The sequence below is a fragment of the Pezoporus flaviventris genome, unplaced genomic scaffold (assembly GCF_033815535.1).
Source record: "Pezoporus flaviventris isolate CSIRO_AGI_PZ_B2104156 unplaced genomic scaffold, CSIRO_AGI_Pfla_v1 ptg000011l, whole genome shotgun sequence".
Lineage (NCBI taxonomy): Eukaryota > Metazoa > Chordata > Aves > Psittaciformes > Psittacidae > Pezoporus > Pezoporus flaviventris.
In genome coordinates, this window is record NW_026892559.1 from 2,955,906 (window position 1) to 2,981,762 (window position 25,857).

General features: G+C 54.6%; 2 protein-coding genes across 2 annotated transcripts; both read left to right on the plus strand.

The window, feature by feature from the left end:
* The first annotated feature begins 599 nt into the window (after nucleotides 1-599).
* NPTXR (neuronal pentraxin receptor) lies at nucleotides 600-10,976 on the plus strand. Its single transcript, XM_061450838.1, has 5 exons — nucleotides 600-1,406; nucleotides 7,779-8,001; nucleotides 8,153-8,397; nucleotides 8,710-8,889; nucleotides 9,286-10,976. The coding sequence occupies exons 1-5, from the start codon at nucleotides 825-827 to the stop codon at nucleotides 9,508-9,510; spliced, it is 1,455 nt and encodes a 484-aa protein (XP_061306822.1). The 5' UTR covers nucleotides 600-824; the 3' UTR covers nucleotides 9,511-10,976.
* A 5,800-nt stretch (nucleotides 10,977-16,776) lies between these two features.
* DNAL4 (dynein axonemal light chain 4) lies at nucleotides 16,777-21,664 on the plus strand. The gene is made up of 4 exons (XM_061450811.1): nucleotides 16,777-16,863; nucleotides 18,226-18,446; nucleotides 19,283-19,366; nucleotides 20,502-21,664. Exons 2-4 carry the CDS (start codon nucleotides 18,375-18,377, stop codon nucleotides 20,664-20,666), a joined length of 321 nt encoding a protein of 106 aa, XP_061306795.1. The 5' UTR covers nucleotides 16,777-16,863; nucleotides 18,226-18,374; the 3' UTR covers nucleotides 20,667-21,664.
* The last annotated feature ends 4,193 nt before the right edge of the window (nucleotides 21,665-25,857 follow it).

Consider the following 25,857-nt stretch of genomic DNA (forward strand, 5'->3'; position numbering starts at 1 on the left):
AGGGGAAGATGAAGTGTAGGTGGCTATTTCCTGAATGGATGGCAGGGTGCGCAGGGCAGCGGGTGAGGCATCTTGCTGCTTCTCCACGGAACAGTTGTGTGTGGAGTGGAAGAACCAAGACGGCTGTCCCACTGACCTCCCGGAGGAGGCATTCCCAAGAGCTGGCAGGTTGCTGGCTTAATTTGTAGGAGGAACACAAGGAAGGAAAGGCCCGACAGCAGCCTGAAAGACCCTCCTGGGGAACACCTAACTGAGGTGTTGACCCTCAGTGTGACAAGGGGCCCTTCCAGCCCAAGCATCTCACAGGGGAAAACCCTCCCTTGGGCTGTCCTGGAGGTGCATCCCCTCCCTGGATGCTCCCGCCGGGCTCATTTCAGCGAGCCCCAGCCTCGACTGTCCCCGTCCCCGGGTGCCCCCTGCGTGGCCCCCATCTGCACCCGCTCCTCCCGGCCGCCCCTAGCCCGCTCCTCTCCCGCTGACCGTGCATCTCGCACCTGCACTCCGGGGATGGATGCTCGGGATAGGGGGTCCCTAAATCGGGACAAGACCGCCCGGGACCGCATGGCCGAGGGGGACCGGGGGGGAGGCGGGGCGGGGCGGGGCGGGCTGTGCCGCCCGGCAGATATAAGAGCAGCGCGGCGGGGCCCCGGCGCTGATGTTATTGCTGCCGGTACCGTCCGTCCCCACCGGCTCTCTCGGGCTGTTTGTCCGCTCGTCCCTCCCTCCATCCATCCCCGCCCGCTTCGTTTTCTCGCTGTCCGCGGGCTTGGGCCCCCCACGCCGCTGCCACCCTGAAGTTTCTGGCGGTGCTGCTGGCGGCGGGCATGCTGGCTTTCCTGGGGGCCATCATCTGCATCATCGCCAGCGTCCACCCGGCCGGCACCGCCGCTCCCGCAGCCGCCGCCGCCGCCGACAATGACTCGGCCGCCGCCGCTCTCCTGCCCGCTGCTGACAAGGGGCTGGGAGCGCTGCACGGCCCCGCCGAGGCTCTGGCCAGCGCCGGGCCGCGCCTACCCGGGGGGCCGCCGCCGCCGCCGCTCTTCAGCCGCTTCGTCTGCACGCCGCTGAGCGCCGAGTGCCCGGCCACGGGCCCCGCCACCGGCCCCGGCCCCGAGGAGCTGCTGGCGCTGCGGAGCGCGGCGGCCCAGCTGCGCCGCACGGCGCTGGAGCAGAAGGAGCGGATCCGCATGGACCAGGAGACCATCCGGGAGCTCACCGGGAAGCTCAGCCGCTGCGAGGGCGGCCTGCGAGCCCCCCCCGCCGGCGCCGCCGCCGTTCCCCCCGCCGCCGGGCTCCGCGCCGCCCCGCGTCCTGGCACCATGGGCCACCCCCCCGCTGAGCCGCCCGCCGTACGGGAGCTGGAGGAGGCCGTCCGAGCCCTCCAGGACCGCATCGACCGGATAGAGGTGCGAGGGGTGGTCTCGGGGGGATGCGCCAGGGGGAAGATGCTCCCGTGGGTCGGGAGTGGGGAGATGCTCCTGGGGGGATGCTCCCACACAGGCTGTTCCCCACGCCTGCAGCCACGCGCCTCCCAAACCAGCTTGTCCCCCTCCTGGGGCTTCAGGAAGGTGGTCCTTGCTCCACTCACACCCAAGGTCTCTGTCCAACCCCTCGCCCTCAGCCTCACTCTCTACCCTCCATGCAGGGTGGTCCTAGGGCTGCCCCACTTCCCCCCTAGGCTGCACCCACGTAGGGCACCTCTCTGGCCCTGTAACACCTGCCGAGGCCTCTACTGGAGCAGGTTGTTAACTTGGGAACAGATCTTGTTCTTTAGCAGAAAGGTAAATCCCATCTGATGCCATAGCAGTTATGAATGGGACTTCTCCCAAGTAAAGGGCGATGCCATGCACTGTGAGCCTGGCACCCCTTCCTCACATGGCTCATAGGAGCTGCAGAGAGAAAGGGGCAGCCGGAGCACATTGTCGGGCTGTTGGCACCTGGGGTGCACGCCCGGTCCCTATTCTGTAGCAGTATGTGTCCAGCAGGCTCATCCCTGACCCAGCAGCATCAAAGGTGATGGGGCCCATCACAGTGTGTCAGCTTCTTTGGGCTAATGTGGGCTCAGCAGCCACATGGACCTTGGCAGACTGTGCAGGATATGGCCAAGGGCAGTAGTTTGGGCATGGGAGAGCTGCTGGGGGGGCTTGTCTGGTTTCCCTGAGGGGGGCTCACTCCAAATATCCCATCTTTTCTGAGGGCTGTGTTGGCCCCTGAGGTCTGCCAGGAACTGGAGCCACTTGTGAGGGGCTTCCTGCAAGTCATCAACCTCCTTGTCTGCCCATTTGTCTCCCTCTTGCCCTCTCCACACTTCCCTGGAGCGCAGAGCTGGGGGGGGGGTGTTGGGTCAGGCAGCACCCCATGGGGTCCCTCTTTGCCCTTCTGCTCCCCTTCACAGGGCACAGTAGCAGTGGGGCATGGGTGGAAAATTCAGACCCGCTGAGGTTACAGGCTGAGAAATGAGACTGGGAGAGAAGGTGTTGCAATGGATGGGGGTATGAATGAGGATAGAAAGACAGCGAAAGGCAAGTAAACACATGCACACATGAGAGAAAAGAGCTGGAGACTGAAGGAGGCACCTGTGGGTAATGCTCACACATGCATGAAGACAAACACAGGGGCATGCCAGGCACGTGTGGGGAGATGGGGACATGCAGCCTGGCTTATCATAATGCCAAGTAGCCAAGGGGAGAGACAGAACCACCCAAAAGAACCCCGCAGCCCCAAACAAACAGATTCCCACAAAGACCCAGGTTAAGAAATGCATGTGCAGACAGCAGGCATGCTAATTCAGAAATAAAAGGGGGGAAAACAAGTCCCTGCACACACATACCAGCTGCCCTGGTGCCTCTCCTGGGGTTTCTGGTGATGGTGGGAAGTTTGGGGTGATGGAGGGTGAAGCTCACAAGGGCTGGAGCAGACTCTCTCATGCACCCAGGGAGCATGAAGCGATGCTGGGTCAAGGCTCACACGCCCTCACTGATGAGGAAGCCAAGCAGCATGCTGCTGAAAACATCCCTTCCACAGTGCTGAGGACCCGAGGATCCCCAGGGTGCTCTGCAGGGATATGCAGTGCCCTGTGGCTCGGCCAGGCCTGCCAGCTCAGGAAATAGGGCAGCGTGTCACTGTTGGGAGGGACTTTGTCCCGGCTCCATCCTGCTGTGACACTGGAGCTGCTCAGGCTGGCCTGGTGACAGCTGAGCCCTGGGGTCACACCTCAGCTGTGCAGGGATGGTTGCTTGTGGCCTCCCACCCTGGCTTGCCTTTGTCCCTCCCCACACCTAAAACTTGGTAGTGGGGTACCTGCGCCTCTCCATCCTGCATGGCTCCATCTGTCAGCACCAGGAGCCTTCCTGAGGTATTCTGTGGCATGTGGGGTACCCCCAGCAGCTCCCCTAAAGGGCAATGGTGATCACCCCATAAGGTGACCTGGATGGGGATGGTCCCAGGGTGGCTGCCAGTATGCTGGAGGCTCTGTGAGAGCCAGCGGGAGGGGAGAAGAGTAAACGCTGTTGAAGCCTGGGGTGGCTTAGTCTCAGGAGAGGGATGACACAAAATGCCATGGAACCCCTGGGAATGCTGCATCCCTGGGCATCTCGCAGTAGGTTTGCCAGCAGGGATTACTCCTGGAGGCTCTGGAGCTGGGGTAGCAGGGAGTGGCCTGGATCTGGATTAGATCTGGATTAGATCGCTGGTCTAATCCAGGCACTCCCGGCCATGGCCATAAGGCATAACAAGATTTATTGATGTGCTGAAAAACCTATTAAGTCATCTGATTCTTAATTTTGGTGGCACAGTAGCAGGGCTTCCCAGGACAGATGCAGGGAGAGCCCTCACGGGCTTTCTTGTTGCCCCCTGCCACTTCAGTGAGGACAGCCGAGTGCTGGTGCAGCGTTCACATGGGGACATCTTCCCTCACCTCCTCCTAACCCTTCCCGAGGCATCACTCCTCTTTTCCTTGTGTGCAAGAGCCTGGCTGGGCTTTTTCCTCCTGGTTTTAAGGGATCCCCCGCTGCTCTCTGCACGTGCTCGTATTCACTCAGGTGCATCTTGGCACAGAGAGCGGTGGCCCCAGATGATCCTTTTCCATGCTTTTAATTACTGTTGCCAATGGAAACAGAGCAGTTTTGGAGTGGAGAGGGAACTGCCTTGCCTGCCTGGGCTGTGCAGGGGTCCAGATGCCCCTTTCCTCCCTGTCATCCTATTACTTGTAAGGGAGCGGAGTGGCAGCTGGACAGCCTGGTGGTGTTTGTAGGAAGCCTGGCCCTGGCAGAACTGAAACAGCCTGTTTGCTCCTCAGCTGATGTGTGGCTGTGCTGTTGTGGCTGGTGAGCTCGGTATGTCCATCTCTGGCAGAGCAAGGATGGGGAACCCCAAACTCAGAGTCCTGAATGAGACTTGAAGAGGATGGGATCAGCGGTGAGTTCTACTCTTATGAGGAGAAGGAGGAAAAGGCCAATGCATCCCTGCTCATTCCCTACTGTGGGCGGTCCCTCATGGAGTTTTATGACCCTCAAGCTCCTGCCTGGGTCTGAAAGGGTCCAAACAGGTGCCAGGGTCTGAAAACTCCCTGTGCAGCAAGTGTGCTATCCTGCAGCAGCAGCCATGGAGGACCTGCGAGCAGGCGGGGAGGATTTGTGAGCCTGGGGAAGGGACCAGGGCTGCTACGTGTGCATGCCCAGCTCAGCATCCTGCTTCCTGGGATGGGCTGGGACATCATCCCGCAGGCATCATCCTGGGGTCCTGCCTTGTCCTGGAGGCTAAGGTGGGATCTTGCATGCCATGGCCGAGGGGGAGCTGCGGGTCCCAGATTTGCCACTGCATTAGTAAATGAGGTTCTGATCTCCTTACATAAATCAATGCGCATTTGCTGACCGAGGGCTACAGCCCGAGCGAGAGAGCCCCCTGCCCCCAACTCCTCCTTCCCACCCCCCCGCCAGCCGCTGACATTTAATGTGATTAATATTACCTGGCATCTTTCAATCTCTTTTGCCATCTCCAGTGGCCAAAAACCGTCCCCCGCACCCGCTGCCCACTCCCCTGCTGCCTGTGCCGCGGCAGATGGGAGCCGGGCGCCTGCCGAACAGCCGGGGAGAAGGCGCTTCCCCCCATTCCCCTCCACAAAGGTCACTGCGAGATAATAGCTGCACATCGAGCGTTAGTAATGCTGCAAACGATTTGATCTGGGAGAAGGATGCTCTAGCAGCAGCTCGGAGATGTGGAGGATGGGTAGGGGATGCAGCCCAGCCCAGCACCAGGACAGTCACCCAGCACATCCCGGCTGTGGGGAGATCTGGTCTCCTGTCTGAAGGGATGAGGATGGCATCTGTTGGGATGATGGGGTGGCTCCCAAACTCTGCCAGATGAGGATACCAGCTGTATCCTCTGCCAAAAGGAACATGAGGTCAGCAATGGTTTAGCCAACCACTTGTGTGTGGTTGTTGGTGCCCTGGCTGCCAGTCTGGAGAGGCCGGGAACAGTTGGAGAAGAGGGATGGGGAGACAAAAACTCAGAAAGGGGGATAGAATTGAATAAAAGGGGAAAGACAGCATGTGTGTGCATGGAGGGGAGCATCAGGACGAGATGCTCCAAAGGCAGAGAACCGAAAAAGCCATAGGGAGAAAAGTTATAGAGGGAAGAAAATAGCAGCGGGGAGAAAAGAAGGAGGAAGGGAGGGTGAAAAAAGCTCTCCGTCATTACTGAATAATGTAGGGCAGGCTATTGGGGGCTAGCTAGCACGACAAAAGCTCCCAGCCTTTTCTTTTTTCGTCATTAACAGATGGAGCCGTGCAGGAAAGCAGAGACGTAGGCTCCAAACCCGCAGCTCGAGCAATCAAAGCGTGTGGCAGACGGGAGCGTGCCAGCCCCCGCTGCAGCCAGGCGGCCCGAAGGGATGAGAGATGCTGTTGGAGCCTGCGGGATGGGAACATAGAGGCAAAGGCGAACCTCATCCCTACCAACACCACCGGCTCTGCTTGGTTATGAGCACAGGCAGCTCTGGGTGGGAATTATCCCTGTTGGGAGGAAGAGAATTAACCTTTCCACTCACCCTTCCATCCCTCCCGACATCTCTCCCCTGCCTTTCAGCCCGCTGCAACAGTGGGTATCCAAGAACACCTGTGTCCCACTATCTCCCCCCCCCCCCCAAAAAAAAAAAGGCTAAAGCCCCTTCCCTGTCAGCTAATCCCTCCCTGTCTTACAGAGACTGAAAGTAGGAAACCCTTTGCTGGGTGTTTTTCCCTCCCATTTGCAAGAACATCCCCAGTGCTGCCAGAGCAAGCTGGCATGAGGACTAGCATTTGGTCAGGGCTGGCCGATGTCCCCTGCGCAACCTCTCTCTTCTTGCTGGGTTTTGGTTTTCCACGTTGGTTTTCCTCACAAAACCTGTAGGATTGCCCTGGCTGGGGGCTCTTCCAGCCCCAGGGCATCGCAGCCTCCTTCTTCTTTGTGTATCGTTACCTGGCGTGTGGCTATTTGTGCTCACATCAACACCATCTCCTCACTTCCTCTCTCCCTGCTACCTTCTTCCTGCTGCTTCCATCCTCCAAGGTTGCCCAGCCAAACCAGGCTTTCCTCTCCCTTCCACTCCCCTCTGCTGTTCATGATGGATAGCAAAGACTGGGGGTGACATTGGCAGGCATCCCCCCATTCATCTTTCTGTGCATGATCACCAAATCTTGTCCATCCTGGTAAAGAAGGATATAGGGAAGAAAAAGCTGGAAGCCACAACCACTGATGAGTTGTTGACCTCCTCCAGGCCAGCTCTGGGGCCATATGGGTCTGTCCAGATCAGCAGAGATGGCATCACCCCATGTCCCACCAGCCCTGCTGAAGCAGCTATTCAGACCCCTCTTGGTGCTGGCGTGGTTGCAGTAACCACTCCAACACTTAAGGAGAGACCTGACAGCATGGACAAGATGGTCACCATCTTTCGAAGCCCATGGCAAAGCAACTAACACCCAGAGGACATGGGGAAGGGAGAGGGTTCCTATTTATAGAGAAGCCCCAGAGTCATGGCAAAGGGCCATCTTCTCCCTTCCAGCCTGGTTTTCTTCCAGCTGGGATGGGGTCTCCTGGTGGGGTGGGATCTGGGATCTTTGCAGGTGCAGCAGCAGCTGGGAGCATCTTTGCCAGAGGAAGCGGTTTGGATCAGCCAAGGGAAGAGATTTGGTCTGGGTTTTAACTTGGGGACAAGATGCTCTTGATGTCCCCAGGTCATATCTTGAGGACCAGAGACATGATAGCCTGGCCACTGGCTCCACTTCTCTGAGACATCCCGATGGCCTGGGAGCAGCTGGCTTGCAGAGAGCTACCTGCCTGACATGGCACGGCTGAGCTGGGATAAAAGGATTACAGTCCTGTTATGTGAGATTGACACACTGGCCTTGGTGAAGCAGCCTCACGAGCAGCAGAAGGGGAGGTCTGAGCTCTTTCCTGCATTGTTTCCTCCTCATGGGAGGCTGCCTGCAGCAGCAGAGCCAAGGGATGACCCAAGCGCCCATGTAGCCCATCCTTACTCTGGCTCTGAAGTCATTAAAGCCTGGCAGAAAGTCATTAAGAGCAGCCAAACTTCATTTTGCAGTAATTAACTTAAATGGGGGCCCTGGGAGGGGAGGTGCAACATCAGCTGGAGAAGACCCTGGTATAGAAGTGGGGTTGTGGTCCCAGTGCTCCCTGCAGTGGTGCAGGCTGGGCACATCCTTATTTAACCCCTTACAGTGACACCATTTTGAGTTTTCTCTCCCTCCTTTCCTCCTGGTCGTGGTGGCTGCCAAGTGCAGCAGGAGCTGCCAGCCCGCACCAATGGCTCAGCACCCACTGTCCCAGCGCTCGCCCGCGATGCCCTCCACACCAAGATGGAGCAGTTGGAGGAGCAGCTCCTCTCCAAGATCCTGACCCTGCAGAAGGAGCGCCAGGCCGCCAACACCGACCGCAACCAGCACCAGCACGACATCGAGAAGGAGCTGAGCTCCCTCCAGAACAGGGTGACGGAGCTGGAGCACGGTGAGTCCTGCCCGGCAGGGATGCAGGTAGTGCAGGGAGGTCCCTACCCCAATGTGCATCTCCAGAACAGCCCCAGGATGGGGCCACCCTAATCCCAGCGACGAGTTCTGCTGACCCTCCTCTCTCCCTCCTCCCCATCCTTGAAACACAGGACCACAGGGCTACAGCCCTCCCGATGCCTTCAAGGTGACCATCCCTGTGCAGAACAACTACATGTATGCCCGCATGAAGAAGAGCCTGCCAGAGCTCTATGCCTTCACCATCTGCATGTGGCTGAAGTCCAAAGCCCTGGGGGGGCTCGGTACCCCTTTCTCTTACTCAGTCCCAAGCCAGCCCAATGAGATTGTGCTGCTGGAGTGGGGCAGCAACCCCCTGGAGCTGCTCATCAATGACAAGGTCAGCCCAGCCACAGGAGGGGTGGGAGGAAAGCCCCTGCCCTCATTTCCCCTACTTCACCCCCTCTGGGAAATGATGCTCCTGGGGATACTGGTGTGGGGGAGCTGGGAGGAAGGGGCCTGGAATGGAGGGGGAGGCAGAACAATGAGGAGGATGGCTCACTGGGGTGTGTTCTGAGAGGGAGAAGCAGTACTTTGGGGTGTCTGTAGAATTTGGGGTGCTATCACCATGGGGTTTACCACCTGCTCTGCAAGGACACCAGGGTCCCCCGGCAGTCCCACCGAGCACTGGGCTCCTGCTCTTCTCTCAAAGGTTGCCCAGCTGCCCCTGAGCCTGAAGGACAAGGCCTGGCACCACGTCTGTGTGGCGTGGACCACCCGGGACGGCAAGTGGTCAGCATACCAGGACGGTGAGCAACGGGGTGCCGGTGAGAACCTGGCCTCCTGGCATGCCATCAAGCCTCAGGGCGTCATCATCCTGGGCCAGGAGCAGGTATGTGCCACCCCAACACCGAGATCTGCTGGTTCACCTTGCTTTGGTGTGAAGCTGGCCAGGGGGCAGCCCCCAAATGGGGAGGGGGCAGGGGTTGCTATGGGCAGGAGCACTGAGGATGCCACGTTGGCAGCTTGGGCAAGGAGCTCTCCTGCCTGCTCAGCTGACCTCTGCGCTGCCTGCAGGAGCACACTGTCTTCTCTTCTCTCTTCCCTCTGTCCTCCATTTGCTCCTCACCTTGTCTTCTATCTCCTTCATGCATCCATCCGCTTCCCTCATTGCCATTGGGCATCTCACTCTGTTGCTCCCGAAACTTCTCCCTCTCCCCCTTGCACTGTCTGCCCACTGGATGCGTTTCCCTTCTCCTGTCCCACCACCTCTCCTGCTCTTTCCCAGGACACGCTGGGAGGACGCTTCGATGCCACGCAGGCCTTCGTGGGGGAGCTGGCGCAGTTCAGCGTGTGGGACCACATGCTGGCACCGGCGGAGATCCTGGCCTTGGCCAACTGCACCTCCCGCCTCCAGGGCAACGTGATCCAGTGGGATGACCAGGCAGTGGAGGTCTTCGGGGGTGCCAGCAAGGGCAGCTTTGCTGCCTGCGAGGAAGGGAGGAAGGCATGAGCAGTCCCTCACCCCCTCCCCAGTGCCAAGGAGCCCTGTGGCAGCCCCAATGCAGGGAGCCCCTTTCTCCCCTCCCAGACCACCGAGCCCCCTGTGCTGGCATCCTGGGAGGGAGAGGGGCTCCTGGCGGCCTCCCTCTTGACCCCACACTGATGGTGTGGCTTTTCCCCCCTCCTAGCATGCCTGCCTCTGGGTCTCACCTTGCCCCGCTTCTGTTTTGGGAGGACCTTGCCATACCCACAGGTATCGCTGGTATGGTGAGGGTCCCCGCCTTGTCAGCACCCCCAGAAGGGAGTAGGAAGGAGACTTCCATCCACCCAGAGTATAGTCTGGCCTCGGCGGGGTGCCAAGTGTGAGGCCACCCTGCCGAGCACATCCCCTTTCCTTATTTATTTATAGTGCCGCACTCTCTCGTTACTGTGAGCCTGTACTCTGAATGAGCCCAAAGGCTTGGCTGCGAGGATCTTCCCCTCCGGCCCCATCCCTCTTCTCCTGCTGCCCTGGTTTGTCAAGTGTGGCCCTGGGGAGAACGAGGGAGGATGGTGGGGGATCGGTAGGGCAACGCAACCCCCAGTACACGAGGAGTACTCCTGCCTCTGCTGCCTGTTCAGGCAGGGTTGTCTGAGGGGCATCAGGCTTTAGAGGCAGGAAGAAGCAGAATGGCCAACCCCCTCAAGATGGGAGATCAGCTGGCCACCAAGGGAATGGGGGAAAGGGGCAAAGCATCTTCCCCAGCCCTGGCCAAGGGGGAAGGAGTGCAGCAACTGCCGTTGAAGGGAGCAGAAGCAAGAAGAAAAGGAGATGGAGGATGGTGGTGGCTGGGGGAACCCTGCTGTCTGTCTCCCGCCCTTTTGGGCACTGGACTGTGTTGCTGCCCTTGCCTTCTTGGTCCCCTGCTTTGAGCTGCTCCTCACCAGGGACAGGGCTGCCACCAGCCTTGGACTGGGAGGGTGATGGGGCAGGCTGGTATTTTCCCTGTGGAGTGCCTGAGAATATGCTGTTTCCATGCTGTGCGGTGACCAACGTGTAGATGTGTGAGTGCGTGTGAGTGTCTGGGGAGGGTGGGAGGGTTACTTCGGGGGTCTCATGGTTGCTCAGTGCTTTGCCCAGCTTCCAGTGCTTCCCATTACCCCAAGCCCCATTTGTGCTTTTGGTGACGGCCTCCCCTGTGCCCAGCAGAGGTGAAGCAGGGAGAGGGGACAGCCCACCCACCCAGCATCGCCTCCCATAGCATCCCCACCACCAGTGGGGTGACTCAGCCTGCCGGGGGGGGCACATGGTGGGGATGGGGCACAGCCCTCGTGCCAAGTGGGAAACACTGTGATCTTCACTGGGCTGCCCCCTCTTCCTCACCTGCTTGTGCGCTTTCTCATGCACGCTTGTGACGGGCCCCTGATGCGCGGCAGTGTTGGGATGTTTTTTTGTAAAGCTGATCGTGAACAATAAACGTGATGTTTTCTGTTGGAGCCTCCTGAGGGATACGAGGTCACTGTGGGGACGGGGGGGACCGAGTGGCCCAAGCCGAGGCGTCCTCCCCTGGGGTGCTTAGGGTGGCATCCCTCAAGGGAGACAGCCAGACCAGCAGCTGTGTGGCTGCCATTACAGAGATACCATCACAAGGGTCTGGGTGTTGCTGCCCAGGGTGGGGGTGTCATTGGGCAGCTCTCACCTACCCTGTTGTGGAGCAGCACGGGTACAGGCTGTTGCTGGGGAGGTGGGGGAAGCACCTTTCCACTGAGGAGGAACCCCCATCCCAACAACAGGAGAGCAAAAACCATCTACAGGTCAGTCTGGGATGGCAAGGAACTTGTGACAGGTATAAACCTAATCAGGCACTAGTAATGAGTTCCTGACCTAGCTAGGCACAGCTCTTGAAGCCACCTATCCTAGAGTAACCTGCGCCCACGTCTGCACTATTCTTTTGCCCCTCAGGGGGTCCTGTCCCTCCTTCAAAGGCACAACCTCACTAATATTTAGGGAACACAGTGCCAGAGGACACTGTTTTCCCCAAAGCTCTGCCATCGCTGAGACAAAACCATCACCCCATCTCCCACTTCTCCTTCTGGAGGGTATTTAATGCACTAAAACAAAGCCTGGAGCTGTTGCCTTCAGCCCTTCAGCACATCTCGAATTTGAGAGTTTTTTGGAAGGAAAAAGATAACTCTGAGTACACACTCCAGCTGAAGCACACACTCAAGGGCTTTGCTGAGCTGGAAGCTCAACCCCATCACTAACAGAAGGGGGTTCAAGTAGGCGACCCCTTCTCTCATGCACAAAAGTAACAGGAACATAATTAGAAGGACAGCATTTTTTAGAGATGGAAACTCCCAGAACCATTGCTTGGGTCACAAACTTCAGAGGAGGCGAAATGGGGAAGGGGGACTGGTCCAGAAGATTCTCCTATGAAAACTGCAGGAGCCCTGTAAGGGGACTGCTGGGGCTGCCAGCCAAGGCAGGAGACATGTGGGAGGATGAACAAGGATGGAAACAGCCTGTCCACTCCTGTAAGCTACTGGCATAAACCCCATCTGCTCCGGCACCCGGAAACCCAGCCCATGCCGAGATCTGTGCAAGCCTCCATCAGAAAAGCAGAAACAAAGGCGATGCCAGGAGACGCTCGGGCAGGGACTTGGGTGCTGCCCTCCGCCTCCCCGCCAGAAGGTGCTGGAGTGATCCCAGCCCCAGCAGCATTCCCAGGACATGTGGATCTGTTACTTCTGGGAAGGGAGTAAGCCCAGTGTCACAGCTTCTGTAGGGTGAACTCTTGCCCCCCTAGAGGTTCACAGCCAGTTGAGCAGACCGGGGGACACACAGGAAAAGTTGATCTAATTTATCCAGGCATTTTAAGAGCTTACAGCAAATGCCTCCGTATAAGGCTCATCAGGAACCAAAGGCATTATGGAAAGATTAGAAACTGGCTGGGAGCAGAATATTAAGAGTAGGAATAAATATTTGATTTCCATCCTTCTCTGCAGGAAGCAGAGGCTGCTCCTCACCCATCTGGGGAAGAAGAGAGCAAGACGGGACCATTTATTTTTGGTAAGCCAAGCCTTGCAAGAGCTGCAAGCCTGCGACAGGGCTTAAAAGGTGGAAGAAACAACAACTTAATGGTGTTGCTGGCTGGAAGGAGTAATTACAATGACTTCCACATATTGCTTGCTTCTAAATTAACCAGGAGCACTCAGGAGAAGCCCTGTGTCTCTCTAAGGGCAGCGGTTAGAAAACAACATTATCTTGTGTGGTGACACAATAAAGCAGCAGCCTGTACCTGTGGTGGGGGGAAATGAAGGAAACTTTTAACAATGGCATGGAGAAGATCTTGTGGTTGGGGATGATGCACTCATCTGGGACACTGTATTGTGTCTGGATACCTAAGATGGGGGGCAAAGAGATAGAGGAAACCCAAAAGATGGGCAGAGCAGAGACAAGGGCACTGTCAGGCTGTGGTGGCTCAGTGAGGGCTGGCCCAGGAGGAGCTGGTGGGGCAGATAGGCGGATGCAATAGATACCACCTGCATGGTCTCCTCTATCTGCCCACCAAGGGGCTGCTAACACGCTTCAAGGAGAGGAAAGGGACTGCACTTTTACTTCCTAATCTGCATGACTTGCTGCTGCAGGGCTTTCTGGAGGCCAAGAGTTTAACCAGACTCAACCCCCCAGCCCCGAAAGGGCTTTGTGCTGCAGCAAAGAAGACCAGGTCTAACACAGCAACAGGAAACCTTCAGGCCTGGTGGCTGTTAATTATCAGGTTTGAAAAAGGAAACGCAATTCCTGAACCCCTCCAGCCCCTGCCCAGCTCTCCAGAGGGCACCATCAGCCGTGCAGGCTCTGCCTGCCCAGGAACATGGGCAGCACTGGGATCCCTGCCTTGGGGTGGGCTTTTGGGAGCTCCTGTGCTCTCTAACATGTGCAGCCTCTGCTCTGGCCTTGCAGGTTGTGGCTGCCTGTGGCAGGTTCCCTCAAACGAGGTCAAGCCATCCCATGCTTTGTCCCCAGGAGGTGACAATTCCAAGGTCCCCATTACCCGCACTGACCTAGCAAGGGGGGGGGTGGTGCCTTTATTGCCTCCTTATGCCTCTCCATCCTGGTGGGAGCCTCCTCCACTCCCTCCCGGAGCCAGGAAAGCTCATTAAGACTCGTGTGGTGCTTGCACGAGGAACGCGCCGTGCTTCCAGAGCATCTGGCACAGCAACGGCCCCCACACGGCTGCTAGTGCTGCGGCAGAAGGCCTTACTAGAGGTAGCAGCTGTTACTAGAGGTAGCAGCTATGGAATCATGTGTGGGGCACTGCTTTCCCAGCAGACCAAAGGATCTGGCTGTCCCAAAGGAGGTTGCTCTCTCCAGAGTAGACGGCTGGGCTGCTTTTTGTTTCCATCCATTCCTGCACATCAGCATCCGCATTTGCCTTCCCTCAGCTCAATGCAACATGGTGGGGCTCTGATCCCTGTGAAATGGGGCTTCAGCATCTCCATGGGGCCTCCTGAGTGCTCCTCCTGCCTCCGGAGAGCTGCAACATCCTACCCACCCCGGGGCAGCTGCAAGGGGGACCTCGGTGTGTCCCAACACCTCACCAGGGACCTCTGGTTATACCCAAGGTGGTGCAGAGCAGTGCTCAGCACCTGGACTGTGGGTGACAGGCAGGAGAGTGATCCCTACCCCTCTGCATTATCACAGAGAGGAGATGGGGCACAGCAAGGCCTGTGCCCACAGGGTGATGGGAAGGTTCCAAAACCTGGGCAGAAGAAGCCCTCTGCCTGATGAACAGTCAGTCTGACATGTGGTCTCCTCCTGCTGTCAACAATGGGGATGGGTAAGAGAAAGTGTGAGACAGTATGTGTTACATATACATATATTTTGCAGTTGGTGGTTACGTTTCTGTTTCTCAGCTGAGGAGTACAATGCAGTCTAATGTCAGGCAGCAAACAGCACTTCTCTGTTTTAAAGCATTTCACTGGGGCTGCTGAAGCAAAGGGCTGAAGGAGTCTCCATCTGTGATAAGTGGTGAATAAAAAGGACCAGACAAAGCAGAGCATCAATTACAGCTCCTTACAGATGCAGAGGGACAAATCAGACACTTGCTCTGGACTCACCTTCACCTATAGATGAGCACTTGGTGTCTTTGTGTGGAAACTAAAGACAGAGTGACATGAAGCTAGCCATGTATCTGCCTTTTCCACTAGCACCTAAGGGACCAGCATATGTGCCTGTGTTGGTCCAACAGGGCTTTGACTGGCTTGCAAGGTTTTAGAGAAGCAGACTGCAGAAACCCTGCACTTGGGGGTCCAGAAATGAACTGCTCAGCTCTTGGTAAGCCATAGCAGATGGAGACAGGCCAGCGGGATGCTCTCCTTCCTCAGGAGGCATCTCTACCTTGCAGTCCTGCTGTATCCCTCACCACCATCACGAAAGACACAGTGTTCCTGGCCTTCAGCCCTCTGCAGTGTTGGGTTTGGCCATTTTCCCTCAGCTTTTCACCTAGGAGCTGCTGATGAATAATCCTTACAACCAGTCCCAGCATTTCCCAAGGGAAGCACTCCCTGGGGACACATTGATCAAAACCAAAGCACATTTAATTGAACCCAGAATCACATACACATGCAAGCTCCCCCTCCCCACACACATGGACATATACACACACCGGCTCACACTGACTCGCTGCTTAGGAGCAAAAGTGGGTGAACTACACAGGGATTAAAGCATGAAAAAAGCCACAGCAAGAATACGATGCTTGAAAGCGCTGTGTCCCTGGAGAGATTAGAGTAGCTGCCTGGAGATAAAGTAACGATGATGGAAAGATCTTCTCCCTCACAGAGATTCTATTCCTAATTATCTCCTCTGAAAAAAAAAAGATCTCCCAGCTTTTATCCGTCTCTTAATAATTTCAACTCTGCGCCTGCCTCATTGCAAGAGGTCGATGCTTGCTGAAAAGGAGAAGGAATTGGTGCAGGAGGTAGGAGCGGTAAGAGAACAGGGGGGACAGGAGGCAGTGCTTTATTTCTGTCACCACCAGCGGCAAAGGCAAAGGGGAAGATGAACGATCACTGCAGTGTTGTCTTTCCAAGCCCAAAGGCAGCCTTGCTGCCTCCACCACTTGCTTTGTCAGGCAAACAACCAGGATGCCTGATCCACTGCTACTCTAGCAAAAGAGACAAGATGTCTTCCCTATGGTTGTAGGGCAGTGGAGGTGAGGGAAGAGGAGTTCTTCATGAGCTGGCAGGGGCAGGAGTGTGCCCAGACAGTTCCTCCCCCAGTCTTTTCCTTCTCACACAGCTAGGAAGCGCTTATTCTTTCTGCAGCCAGCCAGCACCGAGGACGTTTCAAACATACACCAGCCAGAAGACTGCAAGAAACATCAGACCCCATGGCAGGGGGTTGAAACTGGTTGAGTTTTAAGGTCCCTCCCAACCCAAACCACTCTGTGATTGTATGATCAAGCCACAAGCCACCCCACAAGACAAGGATGGACCCCATTAGAGACTCAAGCATCATGCCCAGCAGCTAGGGCTTTGCACAGCAGAAACCTTTCCCCTCAGTGTTACGCTGGAGCTTGCTGCTTCTCCACCTGTATGCATTTCAAACAAATACAATCCTAGACCCCAGGAAACTGCTTAAGCCCTGGTTTAGAGGCAGTCAGTGTTCAGCTAGCAGGGTGCAGAGACAGCACAGGTTCCCTAGAGAGCCGAGGTCAAGGAAAACCTCAAAGCAAGCAGACCCTGCACACATAAAGGCTGTGGAGGGCGGGAAAGCGGTGATGAGGTTAGTGGGGATGGGGATTACCATAACTGTCTTATTTAGCAAACTGAGCTGTCTTACTGAGCAAACTCAGGACCCATACTCACAGCGGCTGCCTCTCCCATACAATGAAAACATTAAAAGCCACTGAACTGCCCCAAACTGCTCCAATATTTACCCTTGTTTAGAACAAAAAGCATAACTATGCCCCAAAAGGGGTTTAACTTAGGAAACGATCAAGCCACCAAGCAGTTCGGCCGCGGGTGCTGCTCAGAGCGCATCCCTGGTAGCAGCCCAGCCGAAACCCAGCCAGAAACCCTGGAAAAGGCGGGAATGCCGGGAACCTCTTGGAAGCCCCTATTCCAGCCGCAGGCCAGGGGAGGGCGCCGGGCCGAGACGGCGAGAAGACCCGGTTAACGACAGGCACCCCGCAGCCAACCCCGCCGACACCGCCCAAAGCCCCGCGCGGTACCCGACACTGCACCCCACCAATCAGATGCGCAGGCGGTGAGCTCGCATCCAATGGGCGGCGAGGTGGGTGGGACTTCCTGAGCCGGTTGCTACGACAAGCACGACTCTTCCTTAGCAACCGGCGCTGGGGTGGTGGCGCTGGCCGCGCAGGTGAGGCCGCGCCCGGAGTCCGCTCGTTCCCTTCCCCGTGGTCTGCTGAGGGCCGCCTGACGAGCCCCTCTTTCCTTTCTTCCTGTGGGGCTGATGTCGGCGGGCCGACGTGAGGGGGCCGCTTCGGGTGTGCGGCCCTCTCAGACCGTGTGTCCACCCTTTGGTGATGCCACTCTGGGTGCTCTTCCTTGACGTGCGCCCTCGGTGTCCGGTGGCTCCGGGAGCTGCTGGGGCTGTGGTGTAGCTTTCCCGACCCACGGCCTGCCTCCCTGTCCTTTCTTTTAAGTGGCTTCTCCCCGTGGAAACCGCCGCCGGCCAATGGGGCAGCCCCCGGCCCTCCTCGGTCTGTGGCCCCGGGGTCGTCCTAGGGAGAAGCTGGGTATTGAAGTGGCGCGCGGTGTCTTCCTTGCTGAGAAAGGCAGGTGCCAGCCAGGCGGCTGTTCTGTCCTGTGGAGGTTGTGGTGGGGATGTCTATAGGTCTTATAGTCCCCCATGTGAGCTGGTAGTCTGTTAAGAGTTGGTGCTTTAGCCAGCATCTCTACATGCTCGGCATAAATGCTTGGTCTGTGTAGTGGCTTGACACTATGTTTGTTTTGGTTTTGATACCGGGTCACCCTTGTTTTTTCTGAGTAGGAAAGTGCTTTGAGAGAACCAGAGGGAAGATAATAGAATCACAGAATGGTTAGGGTTGAAAAGGACCTTATGATCATCTAGGTCCAAGCCCCCCTGCCATGGGCAGGATGACAGTGAAGTGTTCAGAATCTGCCAGTCAGAAAGTGCTGTGTCAGTGCATTGCCCAGGTAGAGGCAGGTCGGTTAATTGGACCCAGAGGCATGGTCAAGCTTTCCCATCTGGTCCTCCGGAGCTGACAAATGCTTGGGGATGTGAGGAGTGAGTGCTGAAACCAGACCAAGATGTTCCTGTTATTTCTGTCCAGACATGTACAATAATCCTGTTCCTGAAATGCTCTTATCCTTCAGTTGTCATGCACAGGCTGAAACCCTCACAGATAATAGTGTCCTGGGAAAATCTTTTTGGAATTAATCAATAGGCTGATGTATTGTTCTCCCGTCCCTTGTCAGAAGCTGTACCCTGACTCGGCTCTTCCCTCCAGTTCAACTGGTGCTTCTGGGAAACGCTGTGCTCTTGGAGCCTTGTTTATGGAAAATGATATGATTTTTCAATTTGTTTGCATTAATGGTCTGTAAGATAACACTCTTAAGCGCGTGGGGGGTGAAGATGGTAGTAAGCAACAGCAAGTAACCAAGATGGGTTTAAAAATATCCTTGTAAGAGTTTATTGGCCTTCCATTTTAATTCAGAGCTTTCTTACTCTTTTCTGTGTTTGTTTTTGTTCAAGCAGCATCCTCTGGGCCGAGAAGATTCCCCTCCTGCTGAAGCTGCTCTGCCTGTGCTCACAGAGCCACGTTCCTGTCTGCTGTCTGTGCTGCAGCACCTTGCTGAGCTCCAGGCAGCCCCTCCACCCCTTCCTGGGGTCACTGTGGAAGGACCATGGCAGACACCGGGGAGGGGAAAAAGGAGGAGGCTGAATATAAGAGACTGCACACGTTTCCACTGATTAGGGTAAGAAGAGGGATGGATTATGCATTTACTAGTGTTACAGATATGAAATTCTATCTTCCTTCTACCAACCTTCCAAACTAGAATTTCTCCCAGTGAGTAGCTGCTGTGAGAACGTATGTGCTGATGGTCCTGTGGTGGGATCTTGGTCATCACTGCTGCTTTCTCCCTATCCTTGACGGCTGTTAAGGAAATTCATTAGCCATTGTTCCCTGCCCTCAGACAGGGGAAGCCTGGGGCAAAGTGATCCATTTGATAGACTGAACATGCTGCCTTTGGAGCCCTCTTCTGTGTTCTGGATGCAGCTTGCTTTTTTTTTTTTTTCACTAGAGGAGCTGGAGTAAAATTTCTCACTAGCCAGGCAGACAGCAGAAGAGAAAGAAAAGGCTGTGTAACTTAGCAATAATTAAGGACTGTGGTTGGAGCTGAATTAGGGGGAAGGCTTTCCCTTCACCTTGTAACAGTAAAGCTCACAAATGTATTTACTTTCTCCTTTAAGCTGTGCTTACTTAGTGCTAGTCTTAATGTTAGAGAAGAATTCTGCATTGGCTGGGACAAAGGAACAAATGGATCACTTGTAATGCAATAAGGCATTTTCATATTTACTGTTCTCTGAAACAGTGGAAATGCTTGGTGTACAGACAAGCCTGTGTTGCTGGTGATGCCCCCCCCCCACCTTGAAGCAGGCATTAAAGGTCGCAGGACTAGCTGCCTCTTGCCCATGCCCAGCAGTCTATGCCCCCGCTATACTCTGTACAAAAGTGAGGGCTACTGACTGTTGTCTTGTGTCTAGCTGTTATTTTTCTGCTTAGTTCCTTTTGTTGGTTTTCTCTTCCCAGCACACAGACATGCCGGAGGAGATGCGTGTAGAGGCCATGGAGCTGTGTGTCACAGCATGTGAGAAATATGCCACCAACAACGAGGTACTAGCCACATCCCAAAATGGCTGCTGTGGCTCAGGGAACCTGCAGAAGCAGGGCTGAGGGTGCAGGGCAGAGTGGAGTCACATCCTGACATCCTATTACTCCTTTCTGCACTGAGCAATAGTAGAGGAAGGCAAAGATCTTGTCTAGATCTTAGATTCAGTTCCCTTTGTCAGCAAGGTCCACAATAGCACTTTGTTTTCCTGCAGGAAGCAGAGATCGGTAGCATTGCTGCCTGCCAAACCATACCCTTTTCCTGATCCTGTCTTTCCTGTAACATGATCCCACTCTGGTCATAAAATGCCCTGTGTCCCAGGGCTTGGTTCTGAACTGTGTGGAGATTCCTGTTTTAGGGATGAGTACACGAAAGTCTTTGAACCTTTAGTTACAGACTGTTAAGTCTTCTCTTGGCTTTTAGCCTCCTGAAGGAAATTACTGAGACCATATAAATATGGGGTGATGCAGAAGTTATGGCTTTTGGAAAGGTTGCCCTTAACTTTGATAACCAATGATAAAGGAGGGCATATCTTGCTCCGTGGGCATGGCACAGACTGCTTGTTGCTGGAGCAGTTTTATGTTGGAGCAAGAAGACAAAGCTATGAAGCCAGATATTCCTTGTGTCCCATCATGCCTGAGACACCTCATGTCACTGCAAAATCATCTTCTCCTTTTTTTAGATCAAACAGGTTGTGATCTGGGAGAAGCAAAAGCCTTTTAAAAGTCAGCCTAATTTCAGTGTTTTGGTTATTAGCTGGAGGAAGAAAAAAATGGTCTCCTATAAAAATAGCCGCAGCTTAGTGACCTGAATCTCCTCTCATGCTTACTGCACCCCATGTAACTCTGTCAGTGTCTAAGCCAGAACTCTTGCCTTCGACTGTGTGAATGAGGGAAATGATTGCTAGATGCAGTTCTTTAATTTCTCCTCGCTGCTGTGTGAGAGGCTGCTGTAAACACAGAGACCTGGTTTACCCTCGGGCATAGCTATGGGGAGCTCCCAGTTCCTGCAGGACAGTGGCTGTACCTGTTGCCCATGGCTTGAGTAGTCTATTGAAAGGAGAAGACAACTAGGGGGATGTTTGCATAAAATCTCACAGTTTGCTCTGTCTCACCCTATGCTCTCTTTACCATTCTCCAGAGTGCTGCCAAGATGATCAAAGAGACAATGGACAAGAAATTTGGGTCCTCCTGGCATGTGGTGATTGGGGAAGGTTTTGGCTTTGAGATCACTCACGAGGTGAAGAATCTGCTGTACATGTTCTTTGGTGGCAGCCTGGCTGTGTGCGTCTGGAAGTGCTCCTGACATCTGTCTGGGTCCCAGACTCGCTGCATACAAGAGATTTCTTCCTTTTCTTGACAGGTTTTGTACAATCTGGAGGTGGGGCTTTATTTTTAATAGTTAAATGTCAAGATTATTTCTTTCCATACTGACGTGACAGTTCCATAGGATACATATAGTTGCTGTGCGTGTGTGTGTGTGTGTGTATAAACTTGCAAAGCTGTCCTTCCTTGCTCATGGGATTTCTCATCTGTCTGTAGCTCTTTCCTTGGTGCCTGAGCCGAAGCTGGAAGGAGGTGAGAAATAGGTAATCTCACGACATGCTGCAAAGCTGTACAGCAGTGCTAGGAGGGGGAAGTGAAAGAGGAAGGGTGCTATCTAGCCCTAAGGGTTTTTTTTCCCTCCCACTTGTTCCATGTCGTGTCCTCCCTTCTCTGCCTTCCCCAGTACCGTATGGTATAGCTCTGACCAGCACCTGTCTCTCCTCTCTCCGAATACCATCTTCCGTGCTTCTAAGATGTGAAGTACAGAATGGCAGTGCCAAGGCTGCCTGTGGAGGTGTGAGCCACAGGGAAGCAGACCTGGCTTGCCCTTCCCCACTTCTTTTGGGAGGGTACAACAGCTGAGCTGTCTGGGTGTAGGAGGTTGCTATGCAAACTGCCCCCTCCTTTCTCACCCACTGCTTACTGAGATAGCATGAAAACACAGGCGGCTGACAACGCCTGGGGAGTGGGTGAGAACTATTCATAAGGCTCAAATGCCTCCCTGTCAGTTTTTGGGGGTGTTGCAAGTGCTGTGTACTTTCAGCATCTTGTTTGGAGGCTGAGGGAAGAAGGAGGCTCCATGTGAGATATCGCATCAGAAGCCTCGCGTCTTTTTGGACTTGCGTTCTTTTAGCCTGTTCATTTTTTAAAGCTGTCAGTGCTGGAGGATGGAGTGAACGTCAGTGTATGTTACGTACATGGCTTATTTATATAAATCTGGGGAACTGTGTTTTTACAATAAAAATTTAGGAAAATATCCTTTTTGTGTCTGTTCTAAAATGAAAATCCCAAAGTGGAGGATGAGGAGGAAAAGTAGTTCAGGAAACGTGGAAGTAAGCAAGCAAGCAATGGTGTAGCTCAGGCAGAGGACGGACTCCATCCTGTATGTTTCCTGGGTGACTCTTAGGTACCATCTCATCCTCCCTATTGGGTACCTTTCACCAATGCAAGCAGTGATGATGAGGAGGGCTGCCACGCTCACAGTGCTGCTGGCCAAAGTCCAGTCAGCTGTCTAAGCAGTAGGAGCAAGGCAGTATGCTGGTGTCCTCTGCCCAGTCAGTGGGCCTCTGCTCTGACCTTTGTGTTTGTGGCTTCCTTGATTTTCTGAGTTTTCCTCCCAGAATGTCACCAGCAGTACCGCTGGCACTTTGTGTTTTATGAGAGGCCACGCTTGAATCCATAGTTCAATTCCAAAGGATTTTTCTGCATTAGTGCCTTCAGTGGATCAGACTGGTGGAGGCTCTTGAAATCCCTTTTGCTCCTGTTCTGAACTTCAGTGTGATGCTAGAGATGTCCTTCCTCCATTTTGTCATGTCAGGAGCTCTTCTATAAGCCAGGAATCAGAGTAATTTGAAGACACCTAGAAATTATTTCAAATTTAGACCATCTGTGCTGGCTGGGCCCAACATCTCCTCACATAATTCCCTATGGATCAGGTGGAAGGGAATTGCAAGGTGGGGGGGGCACGTAACTGGTACCATGACACCAGCCACATGTGGTGGACCACAGTGGCAGGATGGCTGTGCAGTATAGAAGAGTCCAAATCCCTTGAGCTGTCTCTTGGTGTGGTGACTGCCTTGCTCCAGCTGTCTGCCTTTACATGAAGATAGCACTGTTGCCTGGCACTTTCTGCAGCTGGCACATGGAAAAGATTATTTTCTCTTCCACAGCTTTCTACCTCTTCTAGGTTCTGAGGGAAAGGTAAAGCCAGCATCTTTGCAATGCCTTGCATTGGAGCATGGTGATACTTTCAGCCATGCCACAGTCTCTTTAATCATGCCTCCTTCACACTAATGAATAATTAACTGCTGTGTGCAAATGCAGACACTCTGGTCATGAGCATCTCTGCAGGGTCATGGTGACCTGCAGGTGACCACAGGGAGCTGCTTACCTCAGCACACAATCTTTTGGCCTTGCTGCCAGTTTGTTATCTCTTTAGCCACCAGCTGACCAAAGCTAATGTCTCCATGACCTGCATCAATGGTAAACAAACGTTGACTGCTCCCCAGCCTTCTCCAAGCATGAGTGTGCAACCAGATTGAGGTGAGCTAGGTGTGAATTCTACAGGTGACTCCATCCCTGTCACTCTCCCAAGGTAAGTGCAAGGTGGCTCACAGGAGAGCAGCAGGCTATTTTGTTTCCAAGGGTAACAGCTTTCCCACAAGATGTTACCATGAAGCAGCCAACCCATCTTATCTGGTTTGCATGCCCTGTACACAAAAGCATGAACCTCAGCTTCCCAAAACAGCTCTGTGTCAAGGCCCCTGCTCTGAGGCAAGTGTTCAATAAGACAGATTGATTTTCCTGCCTGCTGCAAGTTGAGCCATGCTGTGCTTGCCCCTGTGTATTAACAGACTTTTGCATTCATTTGGCTGTGGAGCTGGCACACTTTTGGGCATGTCTGTATCCTAGACGCATAGAATGGTTTGGGTTGGAAGAGACCCTAAAGCTTATCCAGTTCCAAAACCCCTGCCATGGGTAGGGACACCTTTCACCAGACCAGGTTTCTCAAAGCTGGTTCATGGATCAGAGATTGTCTCCTGAGTTTTCCCGCAAGAGACACCCCTGCCACTGATGTTTTGGAGCCTCTAGGACCTACCTGCTTTTGACTATAGAGCTGCAGCCTCTTTTGCTGAAGAATTTTACCTTACAAATTTTCAGCAGAAAGTTGGGAAGTTGGCAACAGGTGCCTTGCTATTATGTTCTCATCTTCCTCTCATTTCCTGCCCCCTGTGTGTTGCTGCTCTTACCCATCAAAGCATCAGGCTGAGTCAGATGTAGAAAATGAGATGAAAAACGCACTGTGATGCATCAGTGCCAGCCGAAATGACCCTTTCTATCTGCCCATCCTGGAAAGCTGCGATAGCGGCTCAGGGGGCTGTGCTTCATGACTTCATCCTTCCCCACTGAGGGGAGATGGGAAACATCATTATCAGCTGCTGGGGTGTCCTGACTCGGTGCCAGTGGTGGAAATGTCCCTGGATATACAGCTCTTCCTCCACCCCAGGGGTGGCTTGAACCTGCTGAGAAGCAGGGAAGGTGCTGGGAAGATGGAAGGAGAGATGGCGGGGAGGGGAAGATGGGAAGAAAGAGGTGCGAATTCAACCAGTTCTCTGTCATGATGTCATGGCAACGAGGTACGTCCACACGCTGTCAGGCAATGGGGGCAGGCTTTGAAGCTTTCCAGCTCTTCTCTGTTGCTGCAGGCTCGTGTCTGACTCTCTGAAAAATCCTGTGGTTAATATTTAATGCCAGCATTGAAGCACTAAGGGTGACAAGTTCCCCCACCTACCCCCCTGCTTCCACTTTCTAATGGGATGCTAAAGCAAGGTGAGGGGTAGGATTGCAAACTTCCCTAGCCCAGGGATGGGACTCCTGGTCAGTAGGATGGCTTTGGCCCATAGGGTCTCTGTCCTCTTCTGGCTCCAGAATGTGGGAGGGAGGTCTCAGTTTGGAGCTGGTCTGGGGCACTGGAAAGGGGTGTGTGTGTCTCCCTCTTCCATCAGTCTCCCAGGGCTGGCTATGGAATAAAGAAATCCATGGCCCTGCTCTGGGAGCTGAGCCCAGCCCCTTTGATGCGAGGTATTAGCACATGGTTTTTGTTGGTGTTTTTTCTCTGCTAGGCAATGACCTAACGATCCCATGTTCCAGCTACAGCCCCTCCTAGGTGCCTTCTTTCCAAACCCTATGTCCGGGCTGGATCCAGCAAACCTTCTGGAGGAAGACACCATGTTCCCCTCCCTGGCTGGAGGGGGAAGCCATCTGCTCCCCTTCGCAGCTCCTTCTGCAGGGCTTCGAGCTCACCAGCCAGGCAGGAAAACTCTCCTCCTCCCGGATTGCTCCGGCTCCCATCGGCCATCTTGTCAGTGCAAGGCTCGGGAGGGGAACACGGAGCTGGCTGAATCTGGGGCGGCTGATGGTGTCAGCCACAGATGGTTTCCAGGCAACTGTCACGCTGTGGGACATGGAGAGCCAAGAACACTGGGAACACCGTGTTCCCTCCACACCGCCTGGGAGGGGAATGAGCCTGGCATGGATGGAGCCCGCATGGGATGGTGCAGAGAGGGCAGTGTGAGAGAAACGGTAGTGCAGGGATGGCACTGGAAAAGCTCCTCCCGTGTACAGCCTCCTGCCCGCTGCTCACCATACCCTCACTGGGTTGGAGCGAGGATGTCCAAGCTGGCTGCTGGTACATCACGCAGCAATGAAGGACCACTTGGTGCATGAGATTTCACCTGCCCTCTGCATCATCTGGGAAATCAGAAAGAGGAAATACATCGCTCCAGATTTCTAATTCCCCGGGCTTGTTGCGGGTATTCCCATGCTTCTCTGTCCCTTCATAAATCCAAAGCTCCCCCCCTACAAGTCACCAGCACTTTTTGCCCATGCAGACCAGCTCTGTGTCCCTGGATGTCACTGGAAAAGTGAATTCCTGATAAAAATGGGCTGCCTTCCCCCTCCACAAGCTTCCAGTCCTCCCCAGTGCTCAATGGGTCCTGCTGCCCTTCTGTGCCGATGCCTGAGAGAGCAAGCAGCATCCCCACTCCTGCCTGCCCATCTCCCCTACCTGCTTCAGAGGCCCTGCGAGCATCCCTGCCCACGAACCTTGCCTGCCTGGCAGCTCTTCCTTACATTGCCAAGCCCAGCTTTTCCCCTCCTGGCGATGCTGATGCTCACATCCTCTTCATTTTACCTAATCTGAGTGGTTTTGAAAGGGGGCTGAGATCAAATGGTTTTAATCACTTAGATATTTAAGCGTGATAAAGTTGCTCTGTCTGAGCAGCAAGAGCAAAACTCCCCTGGATTACAAGTGTGCGGATATGATGAACATGTGGAATGGGGCTGTGTAGTGTTGGGCAGGGTGGATGCTGCAGAGAGGCAGAACCACTTTGACGCCCTGTATACAAAGGAAGGTTCTGCAGCCCAGTGTGGGTGACAGCATGGAGGGATGG